Here is a 19,370-nt window from a genome sequence, read left to right as displayed (position 1 = left end):
CGCGGCCGCCGTGATGCTGGTCAGGTTGATCCCCAGGGTGAGCCGCGTCTGCTCCAAGGCCTTCTCCGGCACGGCGAAGGCCTCCAGCTTCTTCTCGCCGTTGGCCATGTAGGAGTTCTGGCAGCCCCGGCAGATGCAGTCCAGGCAGGCCTGAGGAAGACGAGAGAGGAGGTGACGCTAAGCGGATACTGCGGGTCGACGGGTTACCGAGGGTCAACGCCGCCGTTCAATTCAAATTCTAATTCAAATCTACTTCGCTGAGCCCAGAGGGAGATTGAATAAAACTGTGACAAATGCAATTTTCAGTTGTTTGAGAATAAATAAGACAGCGATTAAAAGGTTCATTTCAGTAATTAAGATTGTATAATGTATAGCTTCATTCCACACAGAGAGATTTTTTTTCTGGTAATGTTAATGAAAAAAAACATTAAATTATTACACATATCACACCAATAAAAAACGGATTTTAATACAGATGTCAGCCAGCTGAAAAGTATTCCAATGACTCTCAACCATTTTGGTTTAATTAGTGCCCCACACGCAGGCACTGGTTGAAGCTATCGGTCTTTAGCACTCCTGGGGTGCTGGGGGGGAAAAACCGGGTTGCTTTAATAGCCGCCTTGTCTGGACTGTTGACTCTGATGTCAAACTACTCTTCACAATAATCAAGGTTCAGATGAGGCACGTCTGCAGGTCAGTCACAGAAACGCAATGATCTCTGATCTCTACCTGTGGCAATGTGGACAGATACATGGAGAAGCATGAAGAGCTGCAACATTTCCTGGTACAGGACTGAACTTAAAGGAAAAAAAAACACAGCATGCAGACGTTACACTGGACCTAAAGTGGCTTGGATTCAGCACCTTTTCACTTTGTCCAGATTCTGGGACCTTGACTTCCAATTGAAATGCAAAAATGACTTTCCTCTGAAAAGAGAGCAGCAGTCGAGTCCTTTTCCTCCTGAGCCCAGGTGAGGCGGTTCTGATCTTGTCTCTGGTTCAGGAGTGAGTTAATGCAAGTAATGTAACAGCTGTAGCCAACGTCTACATCTGTGTGCGGTGACTCCCGCCACGGTACATGTCTGACGAGCATACTTTTGTATTTCTTCCTTCCACTCAACTTTCCACTGATGAGCTTGAAGAAGAGCCCTCTGTGCAGAGCCTGCTTCTTCAGCCATCACATTTCGCAATAAGGGTCTGCTGGAAAACTGAGAAGTCAATAGTTTTCCATATATATATATATATATATATATATATATATATATATATATATATATATATTATATAATAATAGAAAAAATATAATATAATATATATATATATATATATAGAGATAGAGGAAGAGAATATCTAAGATAGATATATATAGATATATATATCATATATAAAGTATATAGAATATAGATATCTTCCTCTCTCTATATATTAGAGATATATTAATAGATAGATATAGCTATATCTATTCTCATTATAATATCTATTCTTCTCTTTATTCATTTCTCTATATCTCTTCTTTCATTCATATATCTATATATTATTAATTTCGTATTATATCTCTCTTCTCTTATTCTATATCTATCTCTATTATCTCTATATTTCTCTTTTTTTTATATATCTATCCATTTTTTTTTTTTTTTTTGTTTACCCTGGATTATTTCTGATAAATGTTTGTAATTAATTGAGCTGTTTTGATCTCAGGGTGTAAAAAAAAAGAAAGAATAAAACTGTAAATTTTGAGTCCATTATACTCTGCATTTACATTTTCTCAGCAAACATCATTTTCCTGATTTGGTATAGGTTGTGGACCAAGTATGTCAAATCTCAGTTTTCACATGCAGTACTGCTTATATTAACTTACTTAGACATTACTTAGACCCGCATTCAATTGCTGTGGTTGGCGAATTCCCCCTTCATGTCAATAAGAAATCCTGACAGATCGACATAATAAGGCGGCTGATTAGTATGCATCTTAGCCTATGTTTGATTTTGACCCTGTGAAGATTAGGAAAAACCATTAATAATTCAAATTTATGAAATCTTGCATTTCAAACTCATCATCCAATCAAGTAAAAAAGAAAAGCAGTTCAAATTCATCAATGAACGCCCAAAATGTCAGACATTTACGGCCATGTTGATGGACTGAAACTATATCTTTAAACTCCGAGTGACTAAACAGAATCTGAGCTCCAGGTTAATGACACAGATATGAACCAACGGAGGAAAACTCCTCCCTAAGTCACCTCTATACACACAAGAGACACAAAGCTGAAAAAGTAAAAAACTATCTTTTAATTCTTGTGTTACATGTCTCCATAATATGGCAGTGAATGTTTCAGCAATAGCTGTCACTCCTCAAAGAAGAATTTTTACATTACAAAAACAAACAAAAACAAAAAAAGATACAAAAACAAAATTAAGGGTTCAAGTAATGCCCAAAAACAAATACATCTTTGAAACGTGCTCACGCAGGAAGATGGGACATGTTTGCTGAACACACTGGAGTCCACTGCTACTTTCCTGGTCCACGGGTGGAGAAAAGTGATCTTTTCTCTCTATTCAGTCAGTTTTTTCTGTTTTGTTTCTCGTTTTTTTTTTTGTGTAGTTTTTTTATGGTTTTTTTTGGTCAACAATACCGGACTGACGGACATATCGTAGTTACAGCTGAGACGGTAAACACAAACACAGACGTCGCGCGGCCTTGTGGGGGAAAAAAAAAATAAAAAATTGTGTAAGAACCAAAAGACATGGATTGCCAAACCTCCATCGGTATCAAAAATAATCTGGCATAATCTGATTAATCAGGACTCTACAGTTGGGAGTGCGTTGGAGGGGGAGTGATTTTAAAGGAAACTTCCTCATAAAACTATGGCTTCAGTTTACCTTTAAACACGGTCAGATACAAGTGTTAGTTGTGACCGCCGTCGATGATGATGATGAAGATGCAGTCACAAAGCTGTAACCGGACAGCAGCAGCGAGCCTCTCTACTGGTGTGATGAAAATGACTCTCTCTCTCTCTCCTCCCTCTAAGTGCTTTGCCACCGACCGTCAGTCTCCACGTCTAAACCCTCACGGTCGCCCAAGTGCCTCGGAGCGATGTCGCTGAAAAGGAAAACGCACGCTGTGCGAGAAAAAGCTGACAGCATTTTGGACAGAGTGAACAGTCTGGAGCGGGACGATCTCTGTAGTCGTGACAATTAATAGACGCGGGAACGACACTCAGAATGGGAGAAAGCTGAAATCGCCAATGAAATGATGCTCCCGACAGACACGGATCAAATGTTTTCGCTCTTTTAAAAGTTAAAATCTGCACATACCGGTAACCGTGCAAACAAAACCCGGAAAGGGGGGGGGGGGGGGGGGGGGGGGGGGGTTCTATTGCCTCTTACAGTAAATCTGTGGTCTAGAAGCACGCAAACAAAAAGCCCCTCTGAAGTACTGAACGTCCTTGGAACAGAGTTCACCTACAGACTGGCAACGAACACACACCGGCGCACAGGCACGATACAGGAGGCTTTGGCACACCCATGCTAATCTCACTAGTCAGCGTTTGCCAGTCCAGAAAACAACAGCAGGTTACAGAGCAGGACAGACGCATAGCTGCCTCGAATCGAGTCCCCCCCCTCACAAAAAGGATGGGGGGGCGGGGTAACAGGTCGATGACCGGCCGTCACATTCAATCAGCACCAAGCTGCGTTGTGTGTGTTGTTTTTTATTGTTTCGCCGCCTTTCAGCCGATCAGCAGCTCCAGGCTGTCGTCGAAGTTGGGATCCTGCGGGGGGCTGGCGGACAGAAAGGCCGTGGTCACCGGGGTGCCCGTCGCCGTGGCCACGTTGAGGAGGGTGTTGGCGCGGATGCTGGTGGTCGCCGGGTTGCGGAGGGCCGCGGCCGCCGTGATGCTGGTCAGGTTGATCCCCAGGGTGAGCCGCGTCTGCTCCAAGGCCTTCTCCGGCACGGCGAAGGCCTCCAGCTTCTTCTCGCCGTTGGCCATGTAGGAGTTCTGGCAGCCCCGGCAGATGCAGTCCAGGCAGGCCTGAGGAAGACGAGAGAGGAGGTGACGCTAAGCGGATACGGCAGGTCGACGGGTTACCAAGGGTCAACGCCGCCGTTCAATTCAAATTCTAATTCAAATCTACTTCGCTGAGCCCAAAAGGAGAATAAATAAAACTGTGACAAATGCAATTTTCAGTTGAGAAAAAATAAGACAGCGATTAAAAGGTTCATTTCAGTAATTAAGAACGTATAATGTATAGCTTCATTCCACACAGAGAGATTTTTTTTCTGGTAATGTTAATGAAAAAAAACATTAAATTATTACACATATCACACCAATAAAAAACGGATTTTAGTACAGATGTCAGCCACCTGAAAAGTATTTCAATGACTCTCAACCATTTTGGTTTAATTAGTGCCCCACACGCAGGCACTGGTTGAAGCTATCGGCCTTTAGCACTCCTGGGGTGTTGGAGGAAACCGGGTTGCTTTAATAGTCGCCTTGTCTGGACTGTTGACTCTGATGTCAACCTACTCTTCACAATAATCAAGGTTCAGATGAGGCACGTCTGCAGGTCAGTCACAGAAACGCAATGATCTCTGATCTCTACCTGTGGCAATGTGGACAGATACACGGAGAAGCATGAAGAGCTGCAACATTTCCTGGTACAGGACTGAACTTAAAGGAAAAAAAAACACAGCAGGCAGACATCACACTGGACCTAAAGTGGCTTGGATTCAGCACCTTTTCACTTTGTCCAGATTCTGGGACCTTGACTTCCAATTGAAATGCAAAACTGACTTTCTTCTGAAAAGAGAGCAGCAGTCGAGTCCTTTTCCTCCTAAGCCAAGGTGAGGCGGTTCTGATCTTGTCTCTGGTTCAGGAGTGAGTTAATATAAGTAATGCGACAGCTGTAGCCAACGTCTACATCTGTGTGCGGTGACTCCCGCCACGGAACATGTCTGACAAGCATATGTGGCACTATGAAAGTGAGTCATGAAAGTGAGTCATAAAACTAGCCCCCCACATTTTGTTTTTGGTGATGATCACTCAGTCTAGCGTTAGAATTTATTAGATTTAACAATGTTTATTAAATTTAACAATGTTTATTAGAGTTAACAATGCTTGGGTTTCGCCATCGGAGGGCGCTCAGTACCACACGTAACAGCGGGTGACGCTCTGGCAGGCTGTAGGAGTACGCCATTGCCGAGAGGACAGCTTGTTGCAGCAGATGTCGGGAGCGCTACTGTAACCGCTGTATTTTCTGTTTGCAGGTAAGCTGAGTATTAGAATGTGTAGCTCATAACGCCAGTAGCCTTCGATGGGTCCGGAATAACACATTAAAGGCGCTCCAGTATAGCTGCATTACCGAGCTAGATATAAAGCAGGAGTTAGCAACAGGCTAAAGTAGCGAGGCTAACGGCTCACGCTTGGCTCGCGCTTATGTGGGCTCGGTGGCTAAAGTAGCGAGGCTAACGGCTCACGCTCGGCCCGCGCTTATGTGGGCTCGGTGGGTAAAGGAGCGAGGCTAACGGCTCACGCTTGGCTCGCGCTTATGTGGGCTCGGTGGCTAAAGTAGCGAGGCTAACGGCTCACGCTCGGCCCGCGCTTATGTGGGCTCGGTGGGTAAAGGAGCGAGGCTAACGGCTCACGCTCGGCCCGCGCTTATGTGGGCTCGGTGGGTAAAGGAGCGAGGCTAACGGCTCACGCTCGGCCCGCGCTTATGTGGGCTCAGTGGGTCTGCTTAATAGGCTGTAAAAATGTGTTTTAAACCTATGTATTGTTCGAGTTCAGTTGAGTTAATGAAGGTATGTTGGATATAGATGTACAGTGATGTCAGTAGAGAGCATGTGTATTTGTTGTAGTACCACACGTAACAGCGGGTGACGCTCTGGCAGGCTGTAGGAGTACGCCATTGCCGAGAGGACAGCTTGTTGCAGCAGATGTCGGGAGCGCTACTGTAACCGCTGTATTTTCTGTTTGCAGTTTTAAACTGAATAAATATGCTGCACGAGGAGTGACTCGGCCCATCATTTCCTACGGTGTAACATATTTTGGCGAGCCTAGCCAGGAGGTGGCGCTAGTGAGTCAACACCATCACCAACCACCTTCCTTCCCAAGAGACGAACCAGAGAAAAAAAAATGGAGGCAGCACAGCTTCTGCGCGATCGAGTGAGTGCAGCCTTGTGGCAGTTGGAAAGAGAGCATCTCGTGGACGTCTGCAGGCGACTGAAGTGTTCCGGCCTGGACAGCGGAGAGCCTCAAGGTAAAACCAAAAGGACACTCATCAGATTGGCAGAAGACATGTTTGATGAGATAGAGAAAAATGAAGAAGATGATCAAGTGGAACAGTTTTATAAAGAAACAGCCACCTATATCCAGAGACTGAATAAAGTAATGTGTCAGTCAGAAGAGGAATCCTCATTTAAAAAGTCTGTGCCACAGATAGACCTTGAGGACACTATTCCATGCACCACTTCAGTCCAGGCAACAGATTATCCATTCAAAACCCGACCAGAGCCAAAACAAACTCTGCAGGAGGTAACATTGAGGAGGGAGTTTAAAATCTCTGGGCAGATTGGAGAGAGTGGGCAGAAGGATAAGCTGTCCTACCTCAGTTTAGTACGCCAGATCGAAAATGGGATTGAAAAAGGACACTCAGAGGTTGAAATAGTTGAAGCAGTAATTAGGGCCATCAGTCCAGGAACGCCCCTAAGAGACATGTTGGAGATAAAACGTGGGTTGACCCTTAGCAAACTGCTCACCATACTAAAGGGACACTACAGGGTCGATAGCCCCACTGAACTTTACCATCAGCTCATCAATATCTCCCAAGAACCCAAAGAAACTGCCCTAAATTTTGTATTTCGTGCTATCGAGCTCAAAGAAAAACTTCTATGGAAAGCAGCAAATGAGGAGACAGATGAACTGTACAGCAGGACCACAATTCAGCGTAAGTTTCTCCGCTCCATTGAAACTGGGCTACTCAGTGACTCCATTAAGTATCAGTTGCTGCCTCTTCTGAGTAATATGAGCACAACAGATGAAGAACTGATTGAGAAAGTTAACGAAGCTTCAAAGCTGGAAAATGAAAGATTGGAGAAACGAAGAAGGTCCACTGCAGTCAAGATTCCCAAGGTACAAGAGCTCCAGACAGCGTGCCAGACAGCCATGACACCTGTTCAAAGCCACCCGAAACCCAAGGAATCCCCCATTACAGTGGCGGTGAAAACAGTTAAAAATAAAGAGACTAAAACAGACCCACAGCAGATCATAGAAGAACTTCGCAAAGAAATGAAAGAGATGTTGGTGGCCGTTATGGAAACCAGTCCCCACACCGTGGCACCAAAACAAAGACAAAAAGGCTGCAAGAAGTGCAGAGAAGAGGGAAAAGGAGACAACTGTATGCACTGTTTCAAATGTGGGCGGGAGGGCCACTACTCTCGTGGATGCCGAGCACCGAGACCGTTGTTGGGAAACGAGGAAGGGCTACTGAGGTGGGACCAGCAGTAGTCCAGGATCCACGGTCCCATAATGAGCAGCCAAGCCCACCACCATCCTCCAATGAAATGCCAGTTGCTGCCTTATCAGCTGTAACGGAAGTTCGTTATCTAACCCCCCAACACAAGTCAAGGTTAGTAAGCCTGGTGGGAAACCGCTGTACTGTTAACTGTTTTATGGACAACCATCCAGTCAAAGTATTGTGGGATTCAGGGGCACAGTCCAGCATTGTAAATGAAAACTGGCGGCAGAACCACCTCCCCCACACAGTTGTCAGACCGGTGTCAGAACTGTTAGATAATGAGACACTCACAGTGTTTGCTGCAAATGACACAACCATCCCCTACACTGGCTGGATAGAAGTCAGCTTCAGACTAGACAGTGATTGTTTCCCAACCAGTGAGTTGCAAGTGCCAATATTGGTAGCCAGTGACCCAGCCGTGGCCAGTGATCCCATCATCGGTTACAATGTTATTGAGGTGGTTGTCAACAGAAGAGAAGTAAAGACCAAAGGTGGGAGAAAACAACTTGCACACTATGTAAGTAAAGCGTTTGAAATAACTGTACAAACTGCACATAATGTTGTCAGACTAGTGCAGAACAGCAAAAAGGACTCAGAGGCAGGTGTGGTAAGGACTGGAGTAAAGAGAGTGCCTTTGAGAGCAAACCAAGTTACCACAGTCTATGCACGGGCACATGTTAGTCCACACGCTCTGGGTCAAGACATGCTCTTTTTAGCTGACATGGTTGACTCACCACCAGAGGGCGTCTTGTTCCATGACATACTGGTGCAAATCCCAGACAGGAAAGTGCCATATGTGCCCATCCCAGTGACTAACACCACAGACCACACCATTTATCTAACGAGCCGCAAAGTGATCGGACGTCTTGAACCAATAAAGACTGTATATGCAGCAGACATCCAGACAAAAGTAAACGAGGGGACACAAGAGGAAAAAAAGAGTTCACAGTTAAAGTCACACATCCCGAATAACACACAGCCAGACAACATTCAACTGAGACCAAAGTCATGGGATCCACCAGTGGATCTTCAGCACTTGACAGAAAGTCAACAAACAGCTGTGAAGATGATGTTGCGGGAAGAATGTGAGGCATTTGCATACGACCGGGATGATGTGGGCTGCATCCCTTCCCTGAAAATGCATATAACCCTTCATGACACAAGTCCTGTAAAGAAAACCTACATGTCAGTCCCAAAACCTCTCCACAATGAAGTGAAAGAGTATCTGCAGGATCTCCTTAACAAAGGCTGGATCACACCATCAAGGTCTCCCTACTCATCACCTGTGGTGTGTGTCCGTAAGAAGGATGGCACTCTTCGGCTTTGTTGTGACTTCAGAGAGCTCAACCGCAAGTCAGTTCCGGACCGTCATCCAATACCAAGAATCCAGGACATGCTGGATGCACTGGGTGGGAGCTCTTGGTTTTCAGTGTTAGACCAAGGCAAGGCGTACCACCAGGGTTTTTTGGATGATGAGAGCCGCCCCTTAACCGCCTTCATCACACCCTGGGGGCTCTACCAATGGGTGCGCATTCCCTTTGGCCTGAGCTCCGCACCCGCTGAGTTCCAGAGGAGCATGGAACATTGCATGGCAGGTCTCAGAGACACGATTTGCCTTCCGTACCTGGACGACAACCTTGTGCACAGCAGCAATTTTGAAGAACACCTAGAGCACATCCGCCTTGTCCTCCAGCGTTACAGGGAGCATGGTGTCAAGCTGACTCCAAAGAAATGTGACCTGTTCAAGGGAAGTGTCAAGTTTTTGGGCAAGTTAGTTACAGGCCAGGGTTACACAATGGACCCAGCAGAGCTGGCCCCGGTGGTGGCCTTAAAGGAAAAAACACCCGCAACCGTCGGAGAGGTACGTCAAATGCTTGGTTTTCTCTCTTATTATAGGCCTTTCATCGCCAACTTCTCCCGCATAGCCCATCCACTCTATAGCCTGCTTAGTCCTCCATCCTCTGAGAACTCTGTTTCAGTCCCAGATGTCAAGACTAGGAAGGGGGTGAAGAAAAGTAGAGGCCACTTACCTTCACGGTCACCCATTCAATGGACTAGCGCCCACCAAGAGACATTGAGCCAGCTCATAGATGCACTCACCAGACCTCCTGTCCTTGGGTACCCCGACTTTACAGAGCCCTTTGTGTTACATTGTGATGCATCTCAAGTTGGGTTAGGTGCAGTCTTATACCAGCGACAGCAAGGCAAGATGAGAGTTATAGCGTATGGTTCCCGCACCTTGAGTCCAGCAGAGAAAAAGTACCACCTGCACTCTGGCAAATTAGAGTTTTTGGCAATGAAGTGGGCCATATGTGAACGTTTCCGAGATTATCTGTACCATGCACCATCATTTGTGGTGTACACAGATAATAACCCGCTAACATATGTGCTCACTACGGCAAAGCTCAATGCCACGGGTCACAGATGGGTCGCGGAGCTGGCTAGCTATAACTTCACCATCCGCTACCGTCCGGGCAAAACCAACACAGACGCTGATGGCCTGTCGCGAATGCCGTTAGACATTGACAGCTACATGAAGAGCTGTACAGCTGAAGTGGGACAGGAGGCCATAAGCGCATCTATGGAGTCTGTGGTGGTGGAGCAGAGTCACCCGTGTCAAGGCATTGGTGTTATCCATGTTGGTGCTCTGAAGCTGATCAAAGATTCTAACACCAATCAGCCTCTTACACCGGACGAGATCCGCACAGCCCAGGAAGCAGATGAGGTCCTGTCAAGAGTGCTCTGGTACAAGTCACAGGGTAGGAGACCAAGTAGGATCGAGGTGAAGTCTGAGGCTCCTGCAGTAACTACATTACTCAGACAGTGGTTGAAGCTTCACGTCGACCAACATGGTATCCTGCACCGCAAAACAGCCCACCGAGAGCAGCTATTGGTCCCTAAAGCTTATCGTCCCCTGGTTTTCAAAGAGCTCCATAAAGACATGGGCCACTTAGGAGTGGAAAGAACACTTGACCTGATCAGAGACAGGTTTTACTGGCCGCAGATGGCAAAAGACATTGAACACTTTGTTACGGAAGAATGCGAGTGTCTCAAGAAGAAGAAGCCGAGTAAGCAGACCTGTGCTCCTCTGACCTCGATCCAGTCAACTTACCCGTTCCAACTGGTATCCGTAGACTTCCTCCACCTGGAAAAGTGCAAGCATGGATATGAATATATACTAGTTGTCATGGATCACTTCACGAGGTTCGCCCAAGCTTACCCGACGAAGAACAAAACAGCTAAAACTGTCGCTGACAAGCTCTTCAATGACTTTGCACTCAAGTTTGGCTTCCCAACCAGACTTCACCATGACATGGGTAAAGAATTTGACAACAAGCTTATGGCACGGTTGAAAGAACTCTCAGGTATCCAGGGTTCTCATACGACACCCTACCATCCACAGGGTAATGGACAGGTGGAGAGATTCAACCGTACCCTGTTGTCCATGTTACGGACCCTGGAGGACAAGGAGAAGGAGGATTGGAAAGAGTCATTGGCTAAAGTTGTCCATGCGTACAACTGTACGAAGAGCGAGGCAACAGGCTATGCCCCATATTACCTCATCTTCGGACGTTCCCCTCGCCTGCCTATCGATCTGCTCTTCAATCTGAGAAAGGATGAAACTCATGTGGACTATGATGACTATGTTAGCTGCTGGAAGAAGAGAATGCAGGAGGCTTACACAGTAGCGGCCGAGACGGCTACCAAGGAAGCTGCTCGAGGGAAAGCATACTATAATAGGAGAGTGAAAGGGAGAGATCTTCAGCCGGGTGACAGAGTTCTCCTCCGAAATCTCACTCCGAGAGGCGGACCTGCGAAGATCCAATCTTATTGGGAGAACCAGATCTACAAAGTAATGGAGAGAAAGGCAGATGATAGCCCGGTGTATCGAATCTGCCCTGAAACTGGTCGCGGGAGAGACAAGGTGGTGCACAGGAACCTCCTACTGCCCTGTAACTTCCTACCACTTGAAAAGCCATCAACGCAGACTGTTCAGCCCCGAAAAGATGCTTCGGCTGTTACAAAGAAAAAGCTGAGACGCCCAAGTGTAGAGCAACGTCTAGGAAACAGTGACACATCAGATGATGACTACAGCGGCACGTACCAGTGGTACTTCAGGGATGTTCCAGGGAGACGGAGGCAGACTCCACTCAATCCTTTGGCGGAGCCGTTCCAGCCTGAAACGAGTCTTCACGTTCAAGAAGAGGATGTACAACTACAGAGCGAAGAGGATGTGCCACTACAGAGCGAAGAGGATGTGCCACTACAGAGCGAAGAGGATGTGCCACTACAGAGCGAAGAGGCATGCCCTGACATTGACCTTGGAAGGTCAGAGAGCGGTGAGGCAGTGATTGACATTTCAGCTGCCAACAAAGGTGAGACTGACTCTGTGAGACAGCGATCCCATAGACAAAGTCAAAAACCGCTTGTACTGAGTTACGACACTTTAGGTCAGCCGACTTTGGTTCAGAGGGACTACAAGGTGACTAAGACTCAGGTTATTGAGAGTAATGCCTTCTGGAGACCATGGGCGGTGGGACTGTGTCAAGTCTATAGTTGAATGTACTGTGCAACCAGAAAGGTCAGGTGACCTTTAATTTTGTGGGGGAGAGTGTGGCACTATGAAAGTGAGTCATGAAAGTGAGTCATAAAACTAGCCCCCCACATTTTGTTTTTGGTGATGATCACTCAGTCTAGCGTTAGAATTTATTAGATTTAACAATGTTTATTAAATTTAACAATGTTTATTAGAGTTAACAATGCTTGGGTTTCGCCATCGGAGGGCGCTCAGTACCACACGTAACAGCGGGTGACGCTCTGGCAGGCTGTAGGAGTACGCCATTGCCGAGAGGACAGCTTGTTGCAGCAGATGTCGGGAGCGCTACTGTAACCGCTGTATTTTCTGTTTGCAGGTAAGCTGAGTATTAGAATGTGTAGCTCATAACGCCAGTAGCCTTCGATGGGTCCGGAATAACACATTAAAGGCGCTCCAGTATAGCTGCATTACCGAGCTAGATATAAAGCAGGAGTTAGCAACAGGCTAAAGTAGCGAGGCTAACGGCTCACGCTTGGCTCGCGCTTATGTGGGCTCGGTGGCTAAAGTAGCGAGGCTAACGGCTCACGCTCGGCCCGCGCTTATGTGGGCTCGGTGGGTAAAGGAGCGAGGCTAACGGCTCACGCTTGGCTCGCGCTTATGTGGGCTCGGTGGCTAAAGTAGCGAGGCTAACGGCTCACGCTCGGCCCGCGCTTATGTGGGCTCGGTGGGTAAAGGAGCGAGGCTAACGGCTCACGCTCGGCCCGCGCTTATGTGGGCTCGGTGGGTAAAGGAGCGAGGCTAACGGCTCACGCTCGGCCCGCGCTTATGTGGGCTCAGTGGGTCTGCTTAATAGGCTGTAAAAATGTGTTTTAAACCTATGTATTGTTCGAGTTCAGTTGAGTTAATGAAGGTATGTTGGATATAGATGTACAGTGATGTCAGTAGAGAGCATGTGTATTTGTTGTAGTACCACACGTAACAGCGGGTGACGCTCTGGCAGGCTGTAGGAGTACGCCATTGCCGAGAGGACAGCTTGTTGCAGCAGATGTCGGGAGCGCTACTGTAACCGCTGTATTTTCTGTTTGCAGTTTTAAACTGAATAAATATGCTGCACGAGGAGTGACTCGGCCCATCATTTCCTACGGTGTAACACATACTTTTGTATTTCTTCCTTCCACTCAACTTTCCACTGATGAGCTTGAAGAAGAGCTACAGAGCTATATAATACACTGGAGTGCTGATTTTGCCACTGAAAAAAACTGAAGTCACTGGCCGCCATCTTGCTACTCCCTACTCTCACAGAATCCCACAGGATTTGGTTGCAACAACAAGCAGTTTTCTGGCTGTGTGAAAACGTTTCACAGGTAATTCTACAGTCTGTGGATGTACTAACACTATCAACTACTAGGAAATTATGTGCTGAAATATTTTACATGTTATTCATATTAAATATACACACATATATATATATATATATATATATATATATATATATATATATATATATATATATATATATATATATATATATATATATATATATATATATATACACATATATATATATATATATATATTTAAATGAATAAAATGCAAAATATTTGGGCACATGACTTTCTCAGTACTTGATAGTTTTAGTACATAACATAAAAGTAAATGGCATTTGACATTTTAAAAGTCTTAAGCCCCCCTGAACATGAGAAAATCCTGGTTTAATCGATGCTGTAGCGCACATATTCCCTTGTTACAAGGGGAAAATAGGGAGTACCAATATGGCGGCTGGTGGCTTCAAAGCGACTCGTTCTAACAGCGGGCGATTAGCACTCCAGTGTATTATATAGCTCAGTGAGAAGAGTCCTCTGTGCAGAGTCTGCTTCTTCAGCCATCACATTTCGCAATAAGGGTCAAGGGTCTGCTGGAAAACTGAGAAGTCAGTAGTTTTTCATATATATATATATATATATATATATATATATATATATATATATATATATATATATATATATATATACACACACACACGCACACATACTGGCCTTATGTAATATTCTAATCTTCTGGGAAACACATTACTACAGATTCACACCTTGCACCAGGCAGCACAGACAACTTTCACTAAATCCTGTTCCAGCAGCTCAACGCCACAGGTCTAAGAACAGCTGGACAGATGTGCAGGGTTAAGAGGCTTCACGAAAGCGAACCCGGAAGACTTAAACACAAAACGCCTAGACTGTGGTAAGAGGTCTCACCTTGCGGTTTGAGTAGCAGGGACAACGCTGCCCCCTGCAGGTTAAAACAGACGGGTTCTGCGTGGCTCTGCCACACTTGCAGCCCTTCTTCTCCACTGGCTTCTTGTACGGAGGTCTGACGGGCGGCGCGGGCACCACGCAGCCCGACATCGGCCGCTGGTCTTTGCTGCGCTCCTTCGTCTTAGAGCCCCCGCCGCTGCGGGCCTTGGCGTGGGGCTTCTTGGAGCTCGGGTCCACGTGCTTCCTGGCGCCCTTGTTGTGATTGGGTGTGGGCCGGCCGTGCTTGGGGAACGCGCCGTTGGGGACTGACGAGTACGTGTGCACCGGCACGGTGAGGGAAGGCATGGGCAGCTTGGTATGCAGAGCGTGAGGAGGGGTTGGAGTGTGTAACTGAGGAGACGGGTCGTGAAGGATGGAGGTGATGGGAACGGGGTTCACCTTCTCCCTGTCGCTCTCCGAGTGGGACCGCTTCCGGCTGGGCCGGACCTGCGGCGGTTTGGAGGCAGGGGGGGGGTCAAAGGGAGGAGCGTGCGTGTGGGTGCCGTGGTGCGACACTGTGTGAGTCCTCCCCGAGTGAATCTGAGTGTAGTTGTGGGCTGCGTCCAGCTGTATGTACATGTGGGTGTGCGTTTTGTCCGTGGCTATGTGCGTCCTTTCTGGGTTGGGGTGAAGAGCGTCTCCGTCGGGCTGAAGGGGATCCAGCGTTTGTAGCACCTCCTCCACGCTCAGAAGCAACACTTCGCCCTCCTCCAGCTCCCTGGTGTTAGACTCCCCCTCCCTGAGTGAGCACACAGTGCCTAGTGTTGGGGTTAAAGGTCCGGTGCTCAGGCCCAGTTCTAAACCTCTGCAAGCGCTTTCAGACACAGACAGACCCAGATGCTGCTGCTCCTCCACCACCTCGCATACTTCCAGCTCGGGGGAGGAGGGGTCCTCCAGCGCCTCGCCGTTACAGTCCAGCGGTCCGTTGAAACACGGAGGCTCCGAGGAGCAGCTCTGAGGAACGGCAGAGAGCTCTGCGGGGGCAGGCGGCGCCTCGGTGGGAGTAAGGGACTCAGGAGCAGGCAGATTGGAATCCTCTTCTGCTAAGCCCGGAAGCTCCGTCTCCTCTCCGTGCGACGTGAGCACCTCCTCCAGCAAGGCCATGACCTCCGGAGACCCGCCCACGTGGCTGCTGATTGACTGGAGCAGCGGCGAATGGGTGACGTAGAGGCAGAGCTGCCTGTAGCACTGCACCAGCAACGAGAGCTGCTTGTTCTCCTGGAAGCAGGAATAGTCCTTGCAGCGGCTGCACGACGACCTGATCTGCATCCTCTGGCCTTTGCAGCCGAGGCAGACGTAATGCTGGCACTCTGGGTGCGTCGGGGAAATGGGATCCTCCAGGAGTTTACCTGGAATAACAAAAAAGGGCCAGCAATTTTTACTGCTATTCACATTTTCAAACACCACACGCATTAGGGCTGGACGATAATTCAATAACAGTATTGATCAATCGATAGATGTGTATCGATGAGGGTCAATGAAAATTAACAGTTTTCCTTCCTGTTGCATTCCAGCCTATGGTGTAGGTTAATATTTCAGTCATTACATCCTTCCAAACCAATCACAAACGCAGACCCAGGAACGCTCCGCCCCCTTCAAAGAGTTCAGGGAGCAGGCGTTCTTTTTCATTTTTTTATATACTTGCAGTTTTGGTAAAAAGTTGGTTGAATAAAAGGGTTGAGATTGAATTCAGTGTTTGTGTGTTTTCTATCTAAAAAAAAAATAGTTCGGTATGCAACTGCATAAAATGGCCAGGGGTGCACTTAATAATATATGTTTTTGAATGTGTTGATAATTATCGCTATCGATCAATATGACTCCTATTTTATCGATATGCCTTTTTTTCTATAATCGTCCGGCCCTGACACGCATGCTTTTGGCAACACGTTCAAGCGTAACTTGCACAGAGCAATCCGCTGGTGACCGGTCCTGATAGGCGATAAGCTGGTCGGAAAAAACAGTCAGTGAACGCACCATAGTGAAGACTAAACTGCTCATGCTCTCAATTTCAGTTACGTCTATTAAATACCTACAGGAAACACACACACGCAGGGGCTGATGTGTAACAGATGCTCATACCATGTTAGCCTCACTGATTGCACATATGTGGGACGCTAAAGAGGATGTAAAATGAAAGCTCATTTTGTCTTTGTTTCATAAACATTAGTGAAATTAATAGACAGAGCCCTGCAATACCAGTGTCGATTCTGAGCCGTGTTAAACCAGCTGCTAATAAACGATTAATTATCAATTATGACAGAATGATGACTGCTTAAGGCTGTTTAATTACAATAAATTAATCTAACACCCAGTACATCTCTCCCCTTTCCTCTCAGAAATGAAGCGGAACACAGCCGTTTTTAATTTTATTTTTGAAATGATCTTGTCATCGCTTCTACATTTAAAACGTGCGAAGAAAGGGAAAACAGTGCGCAGCGAGTTGTTATATAGAGCAGTTTGTAGCTGGGATTTGTTTACGGCGCCCTCCGCCCCATAATAGTTGTAGACGTTCAGTGACGCGGACACAAGAGAGCAATTAGAAAACTTTGCCCACTTATGAATCAAAGCATACCCCGATCTTCGTCAAGATTTTTACTGAAACTTAAGAAAAAGGTCCTCAAAGTATGCGCACGTTTCTTAATGTATTCACATGGCACAACAGTAGTTGTAATGCAGCTGGATTTTTGATCAGAATCGATCAACAAAAAGCTTTGGCCAGTTAAAATCCCTAAAAAAGATTAAAAAAAATAATTGCCAGAATGTGTCAGATGTGTTTTTTATTTTTATTTGTTTTTTCCAGTGTTGTTAGCAAGCGGAGCCTGCCTCGCCAAAACGTGGTGATCAGATCCAGCACGAACAGAAACCACATGGCTACGCAGCACAACAGCAGTCATACGTCTCGCCGAGACGACAGACGAGCCTCTTCCAGCCTCGGTTGCCAGGGAAACCGCAGCAGCAGTGAGCGCGAGATACAGTGGAAGCTGCTGCTGCGGCTTCACGCGCGCCCACAGACATCTCACTCCACATCAACCCCCCCTATATAACGTCACGATTAAAAACTTCGAAATGTGCACTTTGAAAATGCAGCCTATCCGCGGGAGTATTCTCAAAAAAAAAAAAAAAAACTTCACAGTGTGTGTGCTATACGCTGCAGTCGGACATGTTCAGGTTGCTTACCACAGACGAGACACGCTAGGGACTGTCGGAAGAAGGGTAGCTGCTGGTACATCTCCGCGAAGGTGTGAGGCTGCAGCGGGTCGCACTGTAGCACTGCCCGGGTGGCAGACACGTACAGAGCGGTGGCATCCACGGGATTCATAGCTACCCAGCTCCTGTGGGAACACCGTCCGAGGGAGAGTATCCGCACACAGCCAACTTGGATAAGGGAACGAAAGCAGCCCGGCGTTGCAGCCTGCGCCCACCGCAGCACGTCAGCGCACAATGAGATATAAATTAATTATGGACACGGTGCGAGACGACGAACATTGTGGAGCCGTCTCATTGAACGCGAACACAATGTAAGCTAGCTCAGCAGGTGGCTAGCTTAGGTTAGCACCGCCGGTTTGTGTAGTAGCAGCTGCTTTTTAATTAATAAGCTCTTCAGCTGCATAATTAAAGAATATTATAGAGTCGGAAGAATAACTCTATATGCCATAACAAGGTGCGCGTTTAATAAAAACCTATGGGTAAGCATCAAACCGCATGATCGAACGAGCCGAGATCAAAAGGTTAGCATGTGTAGCTAATGTTAGCTTAATAATCAGCAAAATGCGTGACCAGTAGATGCTCAGTAGTAGCGGTGAAATCTATCTACTGTCCAACGTCCTTTTCGTATGACCGATCAGATAAACGAAGAACGAAAGCTAAAATCTCCAATTTGTGCGATCGGAAATTATCCACCAGGCGCGCACAATATGTAAACAAAGCTAAGGAGTTAGCACTAGCATAGCTAGCGGAGATTTAACCGTATCACTTGCCCACTTGGACCGTCTTATACGTCATGCAGTGGAGAAAAATGCAAGCTGCAACCCGAAGCCCTGCAATCGATGTAGGCTTTGCAAAAATACTTGACGACCTGTGATCTAACCATTACTGGTTTGCTGTAATATTATAAGTGCATCAATCGTACGATTTACCACTTTTTTCCCTCACACCAGCCTCTCTCGATAGGCACACACATCACGCGAGACTTGCTGTGGTTACCCTGGTTACAGTCACTTTTTTTTTCTCTCGGCGTTTGGTTCAGATCTTACCTTGTATCCCTTTTCATTTTTTAGATAATATTTGTAGTGTCACAATTATTACCATAAACTCGCAAAGCGTCGAGACAGAATATATTGAAATTAAAATTCTAAAATATTGAACAAGGGTAAGACAGTATTAGAAAGTTTGTTCTGGAAAGATTAAACTTTTAACAATAAAGTAAAAAAAAAAAAAAAAAAAAAAAACATAATTGCGAAATACTGTTTATCTCAAGGCGTCCAGAAAAGCATTCTTTGGCCTCTAAAACAACTAGAAATAAACAACAAACCTCATAGGGAGTTTAGACGCAGACTGATTTATTTAATGTTAGCCTAGGCTGCATCTGAACGTTCCGTTTTTGAAACAAGAGTGCATTTAAAGTCTAGAGACAACATGGATATCCTATACCCGGCATTTGTTTCTTTTTGTTTTATGTTTTTTGTTTGTTTGTTTTTTACCTATAGTGAAAACCAATTTAAATGTGTGTCCCACCCCTTTTACCACAAAAAGAAGGCAGGGTGTATTTCAGCATTTGTATTTTAAAACAAATACAAAAGGACCACTTGCTTTTTCTTTTCCCTACTGGCCTCTGATTTTTTTAAAGGGCAATTATAAAACCATGCAGACTTCTGTTAATATCTAGAGGCAAAACGTAACATGTTCGCAGCACAGACAAACATAAAAGTGGGTTGACGCACACACACACGCACACGCGCGCACACACACACACACACACACACACACACACACACACACACACACACACTTCCCAAACAAAGCCTTGCCCCC

At 46.3% G+C, this 19,370-nt stretch overlaps 1 protein-coding gene across 1 annotated transcript; it reads right to left on the bottom strand.

The window, feature by feature from the left end:
- Positions 1-2,265: 2,265 nt before the first annotated feature.
- msl2a (MSL complex subunit 2a) lies at positions 2,266-18,509 on the bottom strand. Its single transcript, XM_012875739.3, has 3 exons — positions 17,517-18,509; positions 14,301-15,688; positions 2,266-4,030 (listed from the first exon to the last, which is right to left on the bottom strand). Exons 1-3 carry the CDS (start codon positions 17,656-17,658, stop codon positions 3,728-3,730), a joined length of 1,833 nt encoding a protein of 610 aa, XP_012731193.2. The 5' UTR covers positions 17,659-18,509; the 3' UTR covers positions 2,266-3,727.
- Positions 18,510-19,370: the final 861 nt, after the last annotated feature.

Source organism: Fundulus heteroclitus, chromosome 19 (assembly GCF_011125445.2).
Source record: "Fundulus heteroclitus isolate FHET01 chromosome 19, MU-UCD_Fhet_4.1, whole genome shotgun sequence".
In the NCBI taxonomy this organism is placed as follows: Eukaryota; Metazoa; Chordata; class Actinopteri; order Cyprinodontiformes; family Fundulidae; genus Fundulus; species Fundulus heteroclitus.
Note: the sequence above shows the minus strand (reverse complement) of the source record. Positions and strands in the feature narration are given on the sequence as shown.

What these genes read in the sequence shown, in the direction of transcription:
- msl2a (XM_012875739.3), bottom strand. Translation starts at nt 17,658, where the DNA reads ATGAATCCCGTGGATGCCACCGCTCTGTACGTGTCTGCCACCCGGGCA. An exon ending in CCTAGCGTGTCTCGTCTGTG is followed by an intron (nt 15,689 to 17,516) that starts GTAAGCAACCTG and finishes TTGTTATTCCAG; the next exon opens with GTAAACTCCTGGAGGATCCC. An exon ending in CCTGCTACTCAAACCGCAAG is followed by an intron (nt 4,031 to 14,300) that starts GTGAGACCTCTT and finishes CGTCTTCCTCAG; the next exon opens with GCCTGCCTGGACTGCATCTG.